The following is a 16660-nucleotide window of genomic DNA, read 5'->3' as shown; positions in this document are numbered from 1 at the left end:
ATTTCATGTCCTTTGCAAGGACATGGATGAAGCTGGAAGCATCATTCTCAGCAAACTAACACAGGAACAGAAAACCAAACACCGCATGTTCTTACTCATAAGTGGGAGTTGAACAATGAGAACACATGGACACAGAAAGGGGAACATCACACACTGGGACTTGTCAGAGGGTGGAGGTCACGGGGAGGGAGAGCATTAGGACAAATGCTGAATGCATGAGGGGCTTAAAACCTAGATGACGGGTTGATAGGTGCAGCAAACCACCATGGCACATGTATACCTATGTAACAAATACCTGCACGTTCTGCACATGTATCCCAGAACTTAAAGTAAAAAAAAAAAAAAAAAAAAAAATCTAATTATTTGGCTAAGCTAAATGCCTAGAAATTTGCTCCATGCTGTAAGTGAAAATTAGTTTTGCCCTCTTGCATACATAGCATCGGCTTCTGTGGACTCTCGTGTCATGCCCTGAGGTGATGGGAGATAATGAGCAATCTCAATTTTGCTCTCCTAGAGGAAGAGCAACTGTGGAGAAGGCAGCAGGGTTGCTGCCCTAAAGCAAGGGACAGCTGGGAAGACTCCCAGTCCCCCTGTGTTTTGTCATTGACCCCAAATAAGAGAGTACCACGTGGGTCGAGGCCAAAGGAAGGTCATTCATGCCAGCCCTATGTTTTCTTCCGGTCATGTATTTCCTCATGTTTCCCGTCAACACTCAGATGTGCTTAGGCAAATTGTCTTAGGCTAACCCTCCTTAAATTCTATCATACATATGAGTCCCCTGGCAACTTGTGAGAATGCAAATTCTGGTTCAAGAGGCTCAGGGAGGGGCAGCGTCTGCATTTCTTGTGGGCTTTTGATGCTCCTGGTCCATGGACTACAGTGTGAGTGACCAGTCCCTGAAATATGTGGAAGGATTTTTTTGTGTGTTTCTCATTGTGGTTTTGATTTGAGCAAGGATGGCAGTACCAACAAAAAAGAAATCTACTCATGAAATAAACCTGAAATATATTAACTCTGGGCTGCTATCAGAAGTTCCCTATATAAAATGGGATTGGTAAGAAGGCAGATGTATCATCAAGCCATTTGGGTTTGAATCCCACAGGCCTGCAGTACTCAACTGACAATCAATTCGTACAACGGCTCAAAGAACTGCAGGACTCTGCCGCCGTGGAGAAGATTCCCTTGATCCCGTCTACCCCAGAAGAGATGAGTGAAATGCTTCAGCTCTGCTCCTATGTCCGCTTCAAGGTGCCCCAACAGGTAACGTGGTTGCAGCAGCGACACAACTACCCTCCCCAGAGGCCCGGGGGCGAGTACCAGCTTCCTGCACGTATTCCCTCCTTCATCTACTCATTGACTCCTTCTTGTCCTCTTCTGTATATATTCAACAAGTGTCTCTGCAGTGCCTGCAACACGCTGGGCACTGTGCTGGCATGGTGATCAGTAAAGACAAGAAGGTCCCTGGGCAGACACGGTCCAGTGGGGGAGGCAGACAATAACAAGTAAACAATGAATTACCAGTGGTCATGAGTTTTATAGCAGAAATGAAGATTGTGTAGTGATTGAATACAGGGAGGAAGGGGTGGCTTTGATAAGCCTCTTCTAGGGACAGCATATGCAGAGGTGGAAAAACATACATATTCAAGACAAAGGAGGCTGGGGTAGCTGGAGCCCCAAGAATAAGAGAATGGTGAAGATAAAGTTAGAAAGGGAGGCAGGGGCTAAATCAGAGATACTCAATTGAAAAAAAAAATCTTAGGACCCCTTATACTTTTTTTTTTTTTTTTTTTTTTCTCCAGACAGAGTCTCGCTCTGTCACCCAGGCTGGAGTGCAGTGGCATGATCTCGGCTCACTGCAACCTCCGCCTCCCAGGTTCAAGCGATTCTTCTGCCTCAGCCTCCTGAGTAGCTGGGATTATAGGTGTGCGCCACCACGCCTGGCTAATTTTTCATTTTTAGTAGAGCTGGGGTTTCACCATGTTGGTCAGGCTGGTCTCGAACTCCTGACCTCGTGATCCGTCCACCTCAGCCTCCCAAAGTGCTGGGATTACAGGCGTGAGCCACCGTGCCTGGCTAGGACCCCTTATCCTCCTTTTTTTTTTTTTAATATACTTTAAGTTCTAGGGTGCATGTGCACAGTGTGCCGGTTTGATACATAAGTATGCATGTGCCATGTTGGTTTGCTGCACCCATCAACTCATCATTTACATTAGGTATTTCTCCTAATGCTATCCTTCCCCCAGCCCCCTACCCCCCACCCTGTGTCCAAGTGTTCTAATTGTTCAGTTCCCACCTATGAGTAAGAACATGTGGTGTTTGGTTTTCTTTCCTTGTGATAGTTTGCTGAGAATGATGGTTTCCAGCTTCATCCATGTCCCTGTAAAGGACAGGAACTCATCCTTTTTATGGCTGCATAATATTCCGTGGTGTATATGTGCCACATTTTCTTAATCCAGTCTACCGTTGATAGACTTTTGGGTTGGTTCCAAGTCTTTCCTGTTGTGAATAGTGCTGCAATAAACATACGTGTGCATGTGTCTTTATAGTAGCATGATTTATAATCCTTAGGGTATATACCTAGTAATGGGATTGCTGGGTCAAATGGTATTTCTAGTTCTAGATCCTTGAGGAATCGCCACACTGTCTTCCACAATGGTTGAACGAATTTACACTCCCACCAACAGTGTAAAAGCATTCCTATTTCTCCACATCCTCTCCAGCATCTGTTGTTTCCTGACTTTTTAATGATTGCCATTCTAACTGGTGTGAGATGGTATCTCATTGTGGTTTTGATTTGCATTTCTCTGATGACCAGTGATGATGAGCAGTTTTTCATGTGTCTGTTGGCTGCATAGATGTCTTCTTTTGAGAAGTGTCTGTTCATATCCTTTGCCCACTTTTTGATGGGTTTTTTTTTTTCTGATAAATTTGTTTGAGTTCTTTGTAGATTTTGGATATTAGCCCTTTGTCAGATGGGTAGATTGCAAAAATTTTCTCCCATTCTGTAGGTTGCCTGTTCACTCTGATGGCAGTTTCTTTTGCTGTGCAGAAGCTCTTGAGTTTAATTAGATCCCATTCGTCTATTTTGGCTTTTGTTGCCATTGCTTTTGGTGTTTTAGTCATGAAGTCCTTGCCCATGCCTATGTCCTGAATGGTATTGCCTAGGTTTTCTTCTAGGGTTTTTATGGTTTTAGGTCTAATATTTAAGTCTTTAATCCATTTTGAATTAATTTTTGTATAAGGTGTAAGGAAAGGATCCAGTTTCAACTTTCTACATATGGCTAGCCAGTTTTCCCAGCACCATTTGTTAAATAGGGAATCCTTTCCCCATTTCTTGTTTTTGTCAGGTTTGTCAAAGATCAGATGGTTGTAGATGTGTGGTGTTATTTCTGAGGCCTCTGTTCTGTTCCATTTGTCTATATATCTGTTTTTGTACCAGTACCGTGCTGTTTTGGTTACTGTAGCCTTGTAGTATAGTTTGAAGTCAGGTAGCTTGGTACTTCCAGCTTTGTTCTTTTTGCTTAGAATTGTCTTGGCAATGCAGGCTCTTTTTTGGTTCCATATGAACTTTAAAGTAGTTTTTTTCCAATTCTGTGAAGAAAGTCATTGGTAGCTTGATGGGGATGGCATTGAATCTATAAATTACCTTGGGCAGTATGGCCATTTTCATGATATTGATTCTTACTATCCATGAGCATGGAATGTTGTTCCATTTGTTTGTGTCCTCTTTTATTTCGTTGAGCAGTGGTTTGTAGTTCTCCTTGAAGAGGTCCTTCACATCCCTTGTAAGTTGGATTCCTAGGTATTATGTTCTCTTTGCAGCAATTGTGAATGGGAGTTCACTCATGATCTGGCTCTCTGTTTGTCTGTTATTGGTGTATAGGAATGCTTGTGATTTTTGCACATTGATTTTGTATCCTGAAACTTTGCTGAAGTTGCTTATCAGCTTAAGGAGATTTGGGGCTGAGACGATGGGGTTTTCTAAATATACAATCATGTCATCTGCAAATGGACAATTTGACTTCCTCTTTTCCTAACTGAATATCTTTTATTTATTTCTCTTGCCTGATTGCCCTGGGCAGAACTTCCAACACTATATTGAATAGGAGTGGTGAGAGAGGGCATCCTTGTCTTGTGCCGATTTTCAAAGGGAATGCTTCCAGTTTTTGCCCATTCAGTATGATATTGGCTGTGGGTTTGTCATAAATAGCTCTTATTATTTTGAGATATGTTCCATCAATACCTAGTTTATTGAGAGTTTTTAGCATGAAGGGGTGTTGAATTTTGTCAAAGGCCTTTTCTGCAACTATTGAGATAATCATGTGGTTTTTGTCATTGGTTCTATTTATGTGATGGATTACATTTATTGATTTGTGTATGTTGAACTAGCCTTGCATCGCAGGGATGAAGCCGACTTGATCGTGGTGGATAAGCTTTTTGATGTGCTGCTGGATTCGGTTTGCCAGTATTTTACTGAGGATTTTCACATCGATGTTCATCAGGGATATTGGTCTAAAATTCTCTTTTTTTGTTGTGTCTCTGCCAGGCTTTGGCATCAGGATGATGCAGGCTTCATAAAATGAGTTAGGGAGGATTCCCTCTTTATTGATTGAAATAGTTTCAGAAGGAATGGTACCAGCTCCTTTTTGTACCTCTGGTAGAATTCGGCTGTAAATCTGTCTGGTCCTGGACTTTTTTTGGTTGGTAAGCTATTAATTATTGCCTCAATTTCAGAGCCTGTTATTGGTCTATTCAGAGATTCAGCTTCTTCCTGGTTTAGTCTTGGGAGGGTGTATGTGTCCAGGAATTTATCCATTTCTTCTAGATTTTCTAGTTTATTTGCGTAGAGGTGTTTATAGTATTCTCTGATGGTAGTTTGTATTTCTGTGGGATCGGTGGTGATATCCCCTTTATCATTTTTTATTGTATCTATTTGATTCTTCTCTCTTTTCTTCTTTATTAGTCTTGCTAGCGGTCTGTCAATTTTGTTGATCTTTTCAAAAAACCAGCTCCTGGATTCATTGATTTTTTGAAGGGTTTTTTGTGTCTCTATCTCTTTCAGTTCTGCTCTTATCTTAGTTATTTCTTGCCTTCTGCTAGCTTTTGAATGTGTTTGCCCTTGCTTCTCTAGTTCTTTTAATTGTGATGTTAGGGTGTTGCTTTTAGATCTTTCTTGCTTTCTCTTGTGGGCATTTAGTGCTATAAATTTCCCTCTACACACTGCTTTAAATGTGTCCCAGAGATCCTGGTACGTTGTGTCTTTGTTCTCATTGGTTTCAAAGAACATCTTTATCTCTGCCTTCATTTTGATATTTACCCAGTAGTCATTAAGGAGCAGGTTGTTCAGTTTCCATGTAGTTGTGCAGTTTTGAGTGAGTTTCTTAATCCTGAGCTCTAATTTGATTGCACTGTGGTCTGAGAGACAGTTTGTTGTTATTTCTGTTCTTTTACATTTGCTGAGGAGTGCTTTACTTCCAATTATGTGGTCAATTTTAGAATAAGTGCGATGTGGTGCTAAGAAGAATGTATATTCTGTTGATTTGGGGTGGAGACTTCTGTAGATGTCTATTAGGTCTGCTTGGTGCAGAACTGAGTTGAAGTCCTGGATATCTTTGTTAACCTTCTGTCTCATTGATCTGTCTAATATTGACAGTGGGGTGTTAAAGTCTCCCATTATTATTGTGTGGGAGTCTAAGTCTCTTTGTAGGTCTCTAAGAACTTGCTTTATGAATCTGGGTGCTCTTGTATTGGGTGCATATATATTTAGGATAGTTAGCTCTTCTTGTTGAATTGATCCCTTTACCATTATGTAATGGCCTTCTTTGTCTCTTTTGATCTTTGTTGGTTTAAAGTCTGTTTTATCAGAGACTAGGATTGCAACCCTGCTCTTTTTTTGCTTTCTGTTTGCTTGGTAGATCTTCCTCCATCCCTTTATTTTGAGCCTATGTGTGTCTCTGCATGTGAGATGGGTCTCCTGAATACAGCACACTGATGGGTCTTGTCCAATTTGCCAGTCTGTGTCTTTATCCAATTTGCCAGTCTGTGTCTTTTAATTGGGGCATTTAGCCCATTTACATTTAAGGTTAATATTGTTATGTGTGAATTTGATCCTGTCATTATGATGTTAGCTGGTTATTTTGCCCATTAATTGATGCAGTTTCTTCATAGTGTCGATGATCTTTACAATTCGGCATGTTTTTGCAGTGGCTCGTACCGGTTGTTCCTTTCCATGTTTAGTGCTTCCTTCAGGAGCTCTTGTAAGGCAGGACTGGTGATGACAGAATCTCTCAGCGTTTGCTTGTCTGTAAAGGATTTTATTTCTCCTTCACTTATGAAGCTTAGTTTGGCTGGATATGAAATTCTGGATTGAAAATTCTTTTCTTTAAGAATGTCAAATATTGGCCCCCACTCTCTTCTGGCTTGTAAGGTTTCTGCCAAGAGATCCGCTGTTAGTCTGATAGGCTTCCCTTTGTGGGTAACCCAACCTTTCTCTCTGGCTGCCCTTAACATTTTTTCCTTCATTTCAACCTTGGTGAATCTGACAATTATGTGTCTTGGGGTTGCTATTCTTGAGGAGTATCTTTATGGTGTTCTCTGTATTTCCTGAATTTGAATGTTGGCCTGCCTTGCTAGGTTGGGGAAGTTCTCCTGGATAATATCCTGAAGAGTGTTTTCCAACTTGGTTCCATTCTTCCCATCACTTCCAGGTACATCAATCAAACATAGGTTTGGTCTTTTCACATAGTCCCATATTTCTTGGAAGCTTTGTTCATTTCTTTTTACTCTTTTTTCTGTAACCTTGTCTTCTCACTTTATTTTATTAATTTGATCTTCAATCACGGATACGCTTTCTTTCACTTCATCAAATTGGCTACTGAAACTTGTGCATACATCACGAAGTTCTCGTGCCATGGTTTTCAGCTCCATCAGGTCATGTAAGGTCTTCTCTACACTGTTTATTCTAGTTAGCCATTCGTCTAACCTTTTTTCAAGGTTTTTAGCTTCCTTGTAATGGGTTCAAACATGCTACTTTAGCACAGAGAAGTTTGTTATTACTGACCTTCTGAAGCCTACTTCTGTCAATTCATCAAAGTCATTCTCCATCCAGCTTTGTTCCGTTGCTGGTGAGGAGCTGCAATCCTTTGGAGGAGAAGAGGCGCTCTGGTTTTTAGAATTTTCAGCTTTTCTGCTCTGGTTTCTGCCCATCTTTGTGGTTGTATCTACCTTTGGTCTTTTATGTTGGTGACCTACAGATGGGATTTTGGTGTAGATGTCCTTTTTGTTAATGTAGTTGCTATTCCTTTTTGTTTGTTAGTTTTCCTTCTAACAGTCAGGTCCCTCAGCTGCAGGTCTGTTGGAGTTTGCTGGAGGTCCGCTCCAGACCCTGTTTGCCTGGGTATCACCAGAACAGCAATATTGCAGAAGAGCAAATATTGCTGCCTGATCCTTCCTCTGGAAGCTTTCTCTCAGAGGGGCACCCGGCTGTAAGAGGTGTCAGTCAGCCCCTACTGGGAGGTGTCCCCCAGTTAGGCTACACAAGGGTCAGGGACCCACTTGAGGAGGCAGTCTGTCTCAGAGCTCAAATGCCGTGCTGGGAGAACAACTGCTGTCTTCAGCGCTGTCAGGCAGGGACATTTAAGTCTGCAGAAATTGCCTGGGGCCTTTTGTTCAGCTAAGCCCTGCCCACACAGGTGGAGTCTAGAGGCAGCTGGCCTTGCTGAGCCACGGTGGGCTTTGCTGAGTTCGAGTTTCCAGGCCACTTTGTTTACCTCCTTAAGCCTCAGCAATGGCAGACACCCCTCCCCCAGCCAGGCTGCCGCCTTGCAGTTCAATCTCAGACTGCTGCGCTAGCAGGGAGCAAGGCTCCGTGGGCCTGGGACCCACCGAGCCAGGCACGGGAGAGAATCTCCTTGTCTGCCAGTTGCTAAGACCTTGGGAAAAGTGCAGTATTTGGGCAGGAGTGTCCCATTTTTCCAGGTACAGTCTGTCATGGCTTCCCTGGCTAGGCAAGGGAAACCCCCGACCCCTTGAGCTTCCCAGGTGAGGCGATGCCTGCCCTGCTTCAGCTCGCCCTCTGTGGGCTGCACCCACTGTCCAACCAATCCCAGTGAGATGAACCAGGTACGTTAGTTGGAAATGCAGAAATTACCCGTCTTCTGCCTCAATCACGCTGGATGCTGCAGACCGGAGCTGTTCCTATTCGGCCATCTTGGAACCTATCCTCCTTATACTCTTAAAAATTATTGAGGAACCCAAAGGGTTTTTATTTATAGGGGTTATATTTATTATTAATGTTTACCATATTAGAAATTAAAACTCAGGCTGGGTTCATGCCTGTAATCCCAGCACTTTGGGAGGCCAAGATGGGAGGATTGCTTGAGACTAGGAGTTCAAGACCAGCCTGGTCAATGTAGCGAGACCCCATCTCTATTTAAATACAAATAAAAGAAAATAAATGGAAACTCAGAAGATTCCAAAATGCAATGAATGTACAAGCACTCATTCCAGTAGCCAAGAGCAAGGACATCATCCCACATTTTATAGGCTCTGAAAAACAGTGTACTTTTGAGAGAATGTAAGTGAAGAGGGAAGTAACATTGAACATTAGGAAAGTAGTTTGACCTCCTGGACTCCCAAGAACCACTTTGAAAAATGCTGGACTAGATCCTGTAGGACCTTATAGGTTACGGAAAGGAGCCAGGGGTTTTTCTAAATATAATAGGACCACGGAGGGATTGTAGGAGAGCACAAATGGAACAGAGGAACCCATTTGGGAACTATTGTGCCTTTGAGATGTTGGTGGTGTAGACTAGGATGGTAGCAATGGAGACGAGATTTGAGAAAGAATGGACAGGATGTACAGGCAAATTGGAAATGGGGGCTGGGGAAAGGGGAGGAGTCACAGGTGACTTCCAGCACTTGAGGTCCTGGATGGATAAAGGTAGTATTTTCCCGGCTGGGCATGCTGGCTTGCACCTGTATTCTCAGCACTTTGGGAGGCCAAGGCGGGTGGATTGCCCGCCCCAGCCTGGGCAACATGGTAAAACCGCATCGCTACAAAAAAAATTTTTTTAAATTAGCCAAGTGTGGTGGCGCATGCCTGTAGTTCCAGCTACTCAGGAGGCTGAGGTGAGAGGATCACCTGAGCCCAGGAGGCAGAGGCTGCAGTGAGCCAAGATCATGCCACTGCACTCCATCCTGGGCAACAGAGTGAGACCCTGTCTCAAAAAAACAAAAACAAAAACAAAAACAGAGGTAGTATATTCTGAAGAGTATAAGGGCAGGTTTGGGGAATATGCCAAGGGCTCCATTTTTCATGTGTTAAGTTCAGGTTGCCTGTGAGGCCTCCAAGTGCAGAGGTTAAGGTGTAGCTGAGGGAAGTCTGGCCTGAAGCTGTACCACTGGAGCCATCAGCAGACACTAATATTGAAGGTTATGGGCCTGAATGAGGTCATCTAGGGAAATGGTGTGAAGAACCAAGAGAGGAGAGTCCATGGCTGAGGCTTCGTAACCCCAAATTATCTCCCTCTGTTGTAGGAGCTGGACCCTGCCTGGGGGTGGGCGGGTCCTCCTAAGACTTGAGAGAATAGGTCCCATTCAGAAGTTGTGAACATGGCTCAGTTAATAGATATGGCCTGTCCCTCAGGAAACACCCAGAATCTGATGCTGTGGCATGTTCCACCCCTGAAATCCCTTTTTAGCCATGAAGTAGCATTCCTTTCTCCCAGCACTGATCTCTTCCCAGAATAGAGTGGCCAAATGGTGTTTTGGAAAACTCCATGTTTTGGGTCGTTAGGGATATGAAAACACCGAGAGAAAAATAAATGGCAGCTCCAAAAGTCTTTCCTTCCTAGGAGAGAAGGAGCACCTGCACACTCAGCCCACCATGTCATATTGTGTTGTGATTGCACGTGTGTGTCTTCCACTAGGGACTTTGTCTTAATTGGCTGTTCTATCCCCAGACTTTAGCACAGTGCTTGCATGAAGTAGGTCCTAGGTATAGATTGGATGGATTGATGGATGACAGGATGTCTGGATAATGCAGGGATGGAAAATGGATGGGTGGGTAGATGCAGGACAGATTTTTGCATGAATTGCTTGATGTGCCAGTGCACAGATGATTTAGGTCTGCAGGATGGATAGATGGCTGAATGGTTGGATGGATGGATGGATGGATGGGAGGATATCTGGTTGATGCAGAGATGGAGGTTGGATGGATTGGTGAATGCAGGATAGATAGGTAGACACATGCATATGTGGTTCAGGATGGATGGCTGAATTGAGCAGAGATGGAGGATGGATGGATACAAGATGAATAGATATGTGGGTACAGGGTGGACAGCTGAACAAAGAAAATGTCTGATGCTGAGCACAATGTTGTTATTCAACAAATTGTCATTGTCCTCATGTCCAGGCTGAATGAGTTAGAGTCTAGTGATGCTCCAGAGGGTTGGTTTAGTCCACAGCAGCCATGGCTGGGTCTTCCCCACTTTCAGTCAGTGCACAGGACTCCTGAGAGAGTGCATTTAAAGGGTTCAGACCTGTTTGCAGGTAGAGGAGAGGAGTAGAGGAGTACAGCCACTAATGTGAACCCTGTACTCTACCTCAGGAGTCCTGAGGCAGGAGGAAGAGAAGGACTGTGTTCCTTCCAGCCACCACTACCTCTTTGGGTCAGTAGCCCAGATCCAGGAGATGTGGCCTGTCCACATTGGCTGCAGCCCTCACCAGCCCTCAGCAGGGAAGGCAAAGACAGTGTCAAATGATAAACAAAGGGCTGTTGAACCCTCCCAGTGGGACTGTGGAACCCTCCCCAGAATCTTCTCAATAGTTTATTTCTTTGTTGTTTAATAGACCTATCATCCCCCAGTGGCTTAATTTTTTTTAATGGAACTTGTTCTGCATTTGGATATTACTGGCGAATTACTTGATATTATGGTCATCCTCATTATGTCTTTTTTTTTTTTTTTTTTGAGATGGAGTCTCACTGTTGCCCAGGCTGGAGTGCAGTGGCGCAATCTCAGCTCACTGCAACCTCCGCCTCCTAGGTTCAAGTGATTCTCCTGCCTCAGCCTCCCGAGTAGATGGGATTACAGGCCTGCACTACCACATCCGGCTAGTTTTTGTCTTTTTAGTAGAGATGGGGGTTTCACCATTTGGCCAGGCTGGTCTTGAACTCCTGGCCTCAAGTGATCTGCCCACCTTGGCCTCCTGAAGTGCTGGGATTACAGGCATGAGCCACCATGCCCGGCCCGGCCTGATTATGTCTTAAGTGAAGCAGAGAATCTCTCAAGCTAAAGTTGCTGTCAGGCCATCTCAGGTGTCTTTAACATGCTGTAGGGCACCTCCGGTTTCACGATATTACCCAAGTTCCTTTATAATAATAATAATAACAATAAAAAGCTTCTTGGAAGCCTAACTCCCCATTAGACTGTATGCTGCATCATGAGAATTCAGAGGACCAGGCTCTAAAGACCTTGACAGTGCAATAAATTGCTGGACCTCATTCCCATTCATTGTCCCAGAGCTGAGAGAGGCCTGAGGAAATGAATCTTCTCTTGCTCTCTAACTTTGGGTTATTTATCCTTAGATCCTGCAAGGCCTTGTCGATGTCCGCATCCCTCATAACAACTTCTACCGAAAGCGTAAGTAGCCCTACTTTCAGCTTGGAGTTTGTTACAAGTGAAGCTCTGTGGATGGATGGCTTTTATTTCTTAAATCTCTGACACTTTGAATGTCTCCTTGGGCCCCTGAAGAGAGGAAGTGGTGGCCTGGACCTGGTGACTATCCCTTGATTCTGCGGTGGTGCCACAGGCACAGTCCAGCACATGCTCACTTTGTTTTCCTTTTCTGACAAGTGTTTTTGGAAATCGTCAGTGAGAAGTCCAGATACTCTCTCCATCAGAACATGGACAAGATCAAGGTTCCGACGCAGATCATCTGGGGGAAACAAGACCAGGTATGTAACACATCCCCGCGGCAGTCTGTGCTGGTCACCAGGGCCTCTGAGGAAAAACGTCCTTGAGGAAGAACAAGTGGTTATTTATGGAGTGAGCTGATCGCTGCTGTCAGGAAGAGGGGGAAGGCACCTGTGTTGGGTGCCGGTGTTGACAGTGGGCAGAGTTCTGGGAGTTGAGAGAAACAACATTTGGTCGGTAAAAGGAAAGGCAATTTGAAATCATTTTCAAAAATTGTTTTTATCAAAGCCATGTAGTCACATGGTATAAAAAAATCTTCAAAGAATACCAAAAGGTTTATAATGAAAACTTTTATTTTTCACATCCCAAATTCCAGTCTCCATTACCATGAGGCAACTCTTATCTTACTATCTTGAATATATTTTTCCTTTTTTTTTTTGAGACGGAGTCTTGCTCTGTCACCCAGGCTGGAGTGCAGTGGCCCAATCTTGGCTCACTGCAACCTCTGCCTCCCAGGTTCAAGCGATTCTCCTGCCTTAGCCTCCCAAGTAGCTGGGATTACAGGTGCCCTCCACTGTGATCACCTAATTTTTTTGTTTTTTTGTTTTTTTTTAGACGGAGTCTCGCTCTGTCACCCAGGCTGGAGTGCAGTGGCACAATCTTGGCTCACTGCAAGCTCTGCCTCCTGGGTTCACGCCATTCTCCTGCCTCAGCTTCTCAAGTAGCTGGGACTACAGGCACCCGCCACCATGCCCAGCTAATTTTTTGTATTTTTAGTAGAGACGGGGTTTCACCATGTTAGCCAGGATGGTCTCGGTCTCCTGACCTCGTGATCTGCCGGCCTCAGCCTCCCAAAGTGTTGGGATTACAGGCGTGAGCCACCACACCTGGCAATTTTTGTATTTTTTTTTAGTAGAGGCGGGGTTTCACCATGTTGGCTAGGCTGGTCTTGAGCTCCTGACTTCAAGCAGTCCACCTTCCTTAGCCTCCCAAAGTGCTGGGATTACAGGCATGAGCCACCATGCCTGGCCTAAATTTTTTAAGCCAGAAGTTAGCAAATGTTTTCTGTAAAGGGCCAGATGGTAAACATTTTCAGCCTTGTGGTCCAGTCTCTGTCACACCTGGACAAAGTTGAGTAACTGTGACCTTATAGTATAAAAGCAGCCATAGGCAATATGTAAACAAATGGCATGGCTTTTTCCAGTGAACCTTTATTTATAAAAACAGGCAGCAAGCCATTGTTTGCCTACTCCTATTCTAAGCACACATATAGGGTATGTATATGCATACCTATACATATCTAAGCTTTCAAACATGCTAGATACACTGGCATCTAAGATGCATGTTTGAAAGCTTAGATATATATAGGTGTGCACGTAAGATATATAAGATTATATATGTGTATGTACATATATATATAAGAAGTACGTATCTTGGAAATCATTTCATATCAGCCCAAACAGATCTATTCCTTCTATTCCTAAAAAATTTTATCTTGAAATAATTTCAAACTTACAGAAAATTTGAAAGAAGGCCAGGCATGGTGGCTTACGCCTATAATGCCAGCACTTTGGGAGGCTAAGGCAGGAGGATTGCTTGAGCCCAGGAGTTTGAGACCAACCTGGGCAACATAGTGAGATCCCATCTCTGTAAAAAATAAATTTTTAAAAAAGTAGCCAAGCATGGTGGTATGCACCTGTAGTCCCAGCTACTCTGGAGGGTGAGGCAGGAGGATCACTTGAGTCCAGGACATGGAGGTGGCAGTGAGCCGTGATTGCTTCACTGCACACCAGCCTGGGCCACAGGGCAGGATCCTATCTCAAAAAAATAAAAATAAAAAAGAATACAGAGTATACCTGCATACCCTTTACCTAAATGCATCAATTTTTAACTGGCAGGATGTCACACTGTGGCCACAAAGACCCACAAGTGCATGAATGGCCCAGGCAGGAGAGAGTGGGGAGGAGCAGCCAGGCTGTGCCCATGGCATGTACGCAGAATAAGAGGCAATGGTGTCTTAGATGAGCCAGGCATGGTGAGGATTCACAGCATGGTTTTGTGGATGTGGAGAGAAGGGGCTCTCATGTGCTCTCTTCTGCAGCGCCAAGGGACTGAAAGAAGCTTTGTTTGTGCCCTGGGCTATGCCAGCAGAGAGTCATTTGATCAGGAATCAGAGCCAGAGCAGCGAAGGCCTTCTGTTGTTCTAAAAACCCCAAAGGTGATTTGGGGCTCTCAGGATCCAACAGGGAGAGGCTGTAACCCATCTTCCTGTGGAGACAGTGCAGAATCAAGGGCACTGGCCTTGGATTCTGAAAGTCTATGTTCCAGCCCTACTTTTGTCCTTGGTCAGCCCATGACCTTGAGCAAGTAACTCAGCCCCTCTAAATTAAGGGTTTCTGAAACTTCTAGTACCGGGGTTATTTTGAGGCTCAAATGAAATAATATGTATGAAAGTGATCTTCCAGTTTCAAAAAAGTAAATGATTAGGTTAGCTGGTATTAGATTAGATTGCTCATGTCCTTTGCCTCTGTTGGTGGCTTCAATGCATGGTCCAGAATTTTTCCCCAGACTCAGAAGTCCATTTCATTCCAGAAAAAGAGCCTAACATTCTATGGGCTTGCTATAAATACGATCAGATCCTTCATGTGTTTTGTGGACTGTCCCCGGGACAGAGGCCAAATAGCAGAGGCTTCAGGGAGTCTTTTATTTCACAGCCTTTTGCCTCCCAGGCTCGCTGGCTCTTTTCCTGCTCTGTCATCAACATTTGGTGTCACAGCACCTGCCCCTACCAGGCCAAATTCAGCCTCCTTCTTCTTTGGACCCCTGTAGGCTGACTGCTATACTGCACAGCTGCAAGGGGAGCCATGTGCATTGTCATTTTTGTGAATGATGGATTTGGGCAGTATACAACCTGTACACCCAAACATGGCAGCCCTTCCTGAGAGGGTTTCTGCATGCTTCATTTCAAGCATCGCTCCTCTATGTTCAGTCCACCAAAATGGGAGGGCCATCTAGAGACAGACAGGCTATTATTCTTTATGTCCCTTCTCCCTGCCAGCACCATGCCTGGTATGCAGGAGACCCAGAGTACATAGTGAGTGAGCAAACAAGTGAGAAATTGAGTGAACAAACCAACTAGTGAAGGGATAAACCCACTAACTGACTGACTACACATTTAGGCCAGTTAACAGGCATTTATTGAGCACCTAGTATGTGCCTAACACTGTATTAGGCCCTGAGGATACAGTAGGGACCAAGACAGCCAGGATCCCTGCCCTCCAGCAGCTTATCATCTACCTACCCCTATAATGCATAACAGGCCCGAGATAAGGGTGAGATGAGAGAGATGTGTCATGCAGGTGCAGGGTCAGATCGTGTCTGTATTTATGATTTTGATATTTTGTTCATCATGTGTCTTTTTCCATTAATTTTTTTAACATACCGCACTAAAATATTTTCTTTTAATTTATGAGTTTTTTGGCACTCAAATTTTGTGCCTTAGGTGAATGCCTCACTTGCCTCACCATAGTTTTAGCCCTAGTGTGAAGCAATGCAGGAAAAGGTTTTGATTTTTGTTTTTTGTTGGGGGGGATTTATTTGTTTGTTTGTTCTGAGACTGGTTCTTGCTCTGTCACCCAGGCTAGAATGCAGTGGTGCAATCATAGCTCACTGCAGCCTCAACCTCCTGAGCTCAAGCAATGCTCCCACCTCAGCCTCCCAGGCAGCTGGGACTACAGGCATGCGCCACCACACCCGGGTAATTTTTTATTTTTTATAGAGATGAGGTCTTACTATGTTGCCCAGGCTGGTCTCGAACTCCTGGGTTCAAGAGATCTTCCCACCTCGGCCTCCCAGAGTGCTGGTATTATACGTGTGAGCCACCACGCCCAGCCCAGGAAAAGTTTTTGACCATTTATATGAATATTCTATCTAGGAAATAGCTGAAACGGTTCCCACAGATGTGCATATCTCATCAGGGGGCCATTCAGAAGTTGCACATACCTCTGGGTGACCAGGGAGAATGATGGATTTGTAACGCTGACCAGCAAACAGTGCCAAAGCCAGCAGCTCATATGGGTATTTTTGCCTGTGAGTTGTGGTTTCTGATCTCTCTGCAGGATAGACACTCAGTTTTGGCTGGGCATGATGGTGCATACCTGTCATCCCAGCTACCTGGGGGGCGCTGAGGTGGGAGGATCACTTGAGCCCGGGAGGTCAAGGCTGCAGTGAGCCATGATCGTGCCACTGCACTCCCAGCCTGTGCAACAGAGCGAGACCCTGTCTCAAAAAAACAAAAAAAGACACTCAGTTGGGAGTTTCTACTTTTTTGTGCTTTTTTCACCTATTGACTGCATCTGTGTTTCTTCTGGGTGTTTCCACAGTAGCTGGATGTTATTCTTGCTCAGTGGGCTGCCGTGGCAGCCTTAGCTGTGAGTGAGTGACAAGGCAGAGGTTTCCATTTCCTTGGCTGGAATTAGCTGTTAAGCTCCCCATTAGCTGTTCCTTTTCCTGGTCCAGGGATGCCCTGCAGGACTCTTTTCCTTGACTGAGGCATCCTCTTACCTTAACTCCCCAGTGGGCAGAAAATCTTGGTTTTAATCATTTGAGTTGGTGAGAATAGAGCAAAGACACAGAAGGCGCTTGAGTTTGTTGGGGCTTTTGCTTTTGCCGTTAAGGATGGGGAGGAAGGGCCCTCTTGTCTGGGATGAATTGAAGGTAAAGGCAGCTAAGAGAGGGGGAGTGAA

At 44.5% G+C, this 16660-nt stretch overlaps 1 protein-coding gene across 6 annotated transcripts in view; it reads left to right on the top strand.

The window, feature by feature from the left end:
• The window catches only part of ABHD6 (abhydrolase domain containing 6, acylglycerol lipase), a 54865-nt gene that overhangs the window by 35877 nt on the left and 2328 nt on the right, over positions 1-16660 (top strand). For all 6 annotated transcript variants that reach the window (XM_054479634.2, XM_054479638.2, XM_054479639.2 and 3 more), the window contains 3 exons: positions 1103-1260; positions 11588-11642; positions 11856-11956. In XM_054479634.2, coding sequence (XP_054335609.1) covers positions 1103-1260; positions 11588-11642; positions 11856-11956 — 314 coding nt within the window. The remainder of the gene's footprint in view (positions 1-1102; positions 1261-11587; positions 11643-11855; positions 11957-16660) is intronic.

Source organism: Pongo pygmaeus, chromosome 2, assembly GCF_028885625.2.
Source record: "Pongo pygmaeus isolate AG05252 chromosome 2, NHGRI_mPonPyg2-v2.0_pri, whole genome shotgun sequence".
NCBI classification, from domain to species: Eukaryota; Metazoa; Chordata; class Mammalia; order Primates; family Hominidae; genus Pongo; species Pongo pygmaeus.
This window is presented reverse-complemented; position numbering and strand designations above follow the sequence as displayed.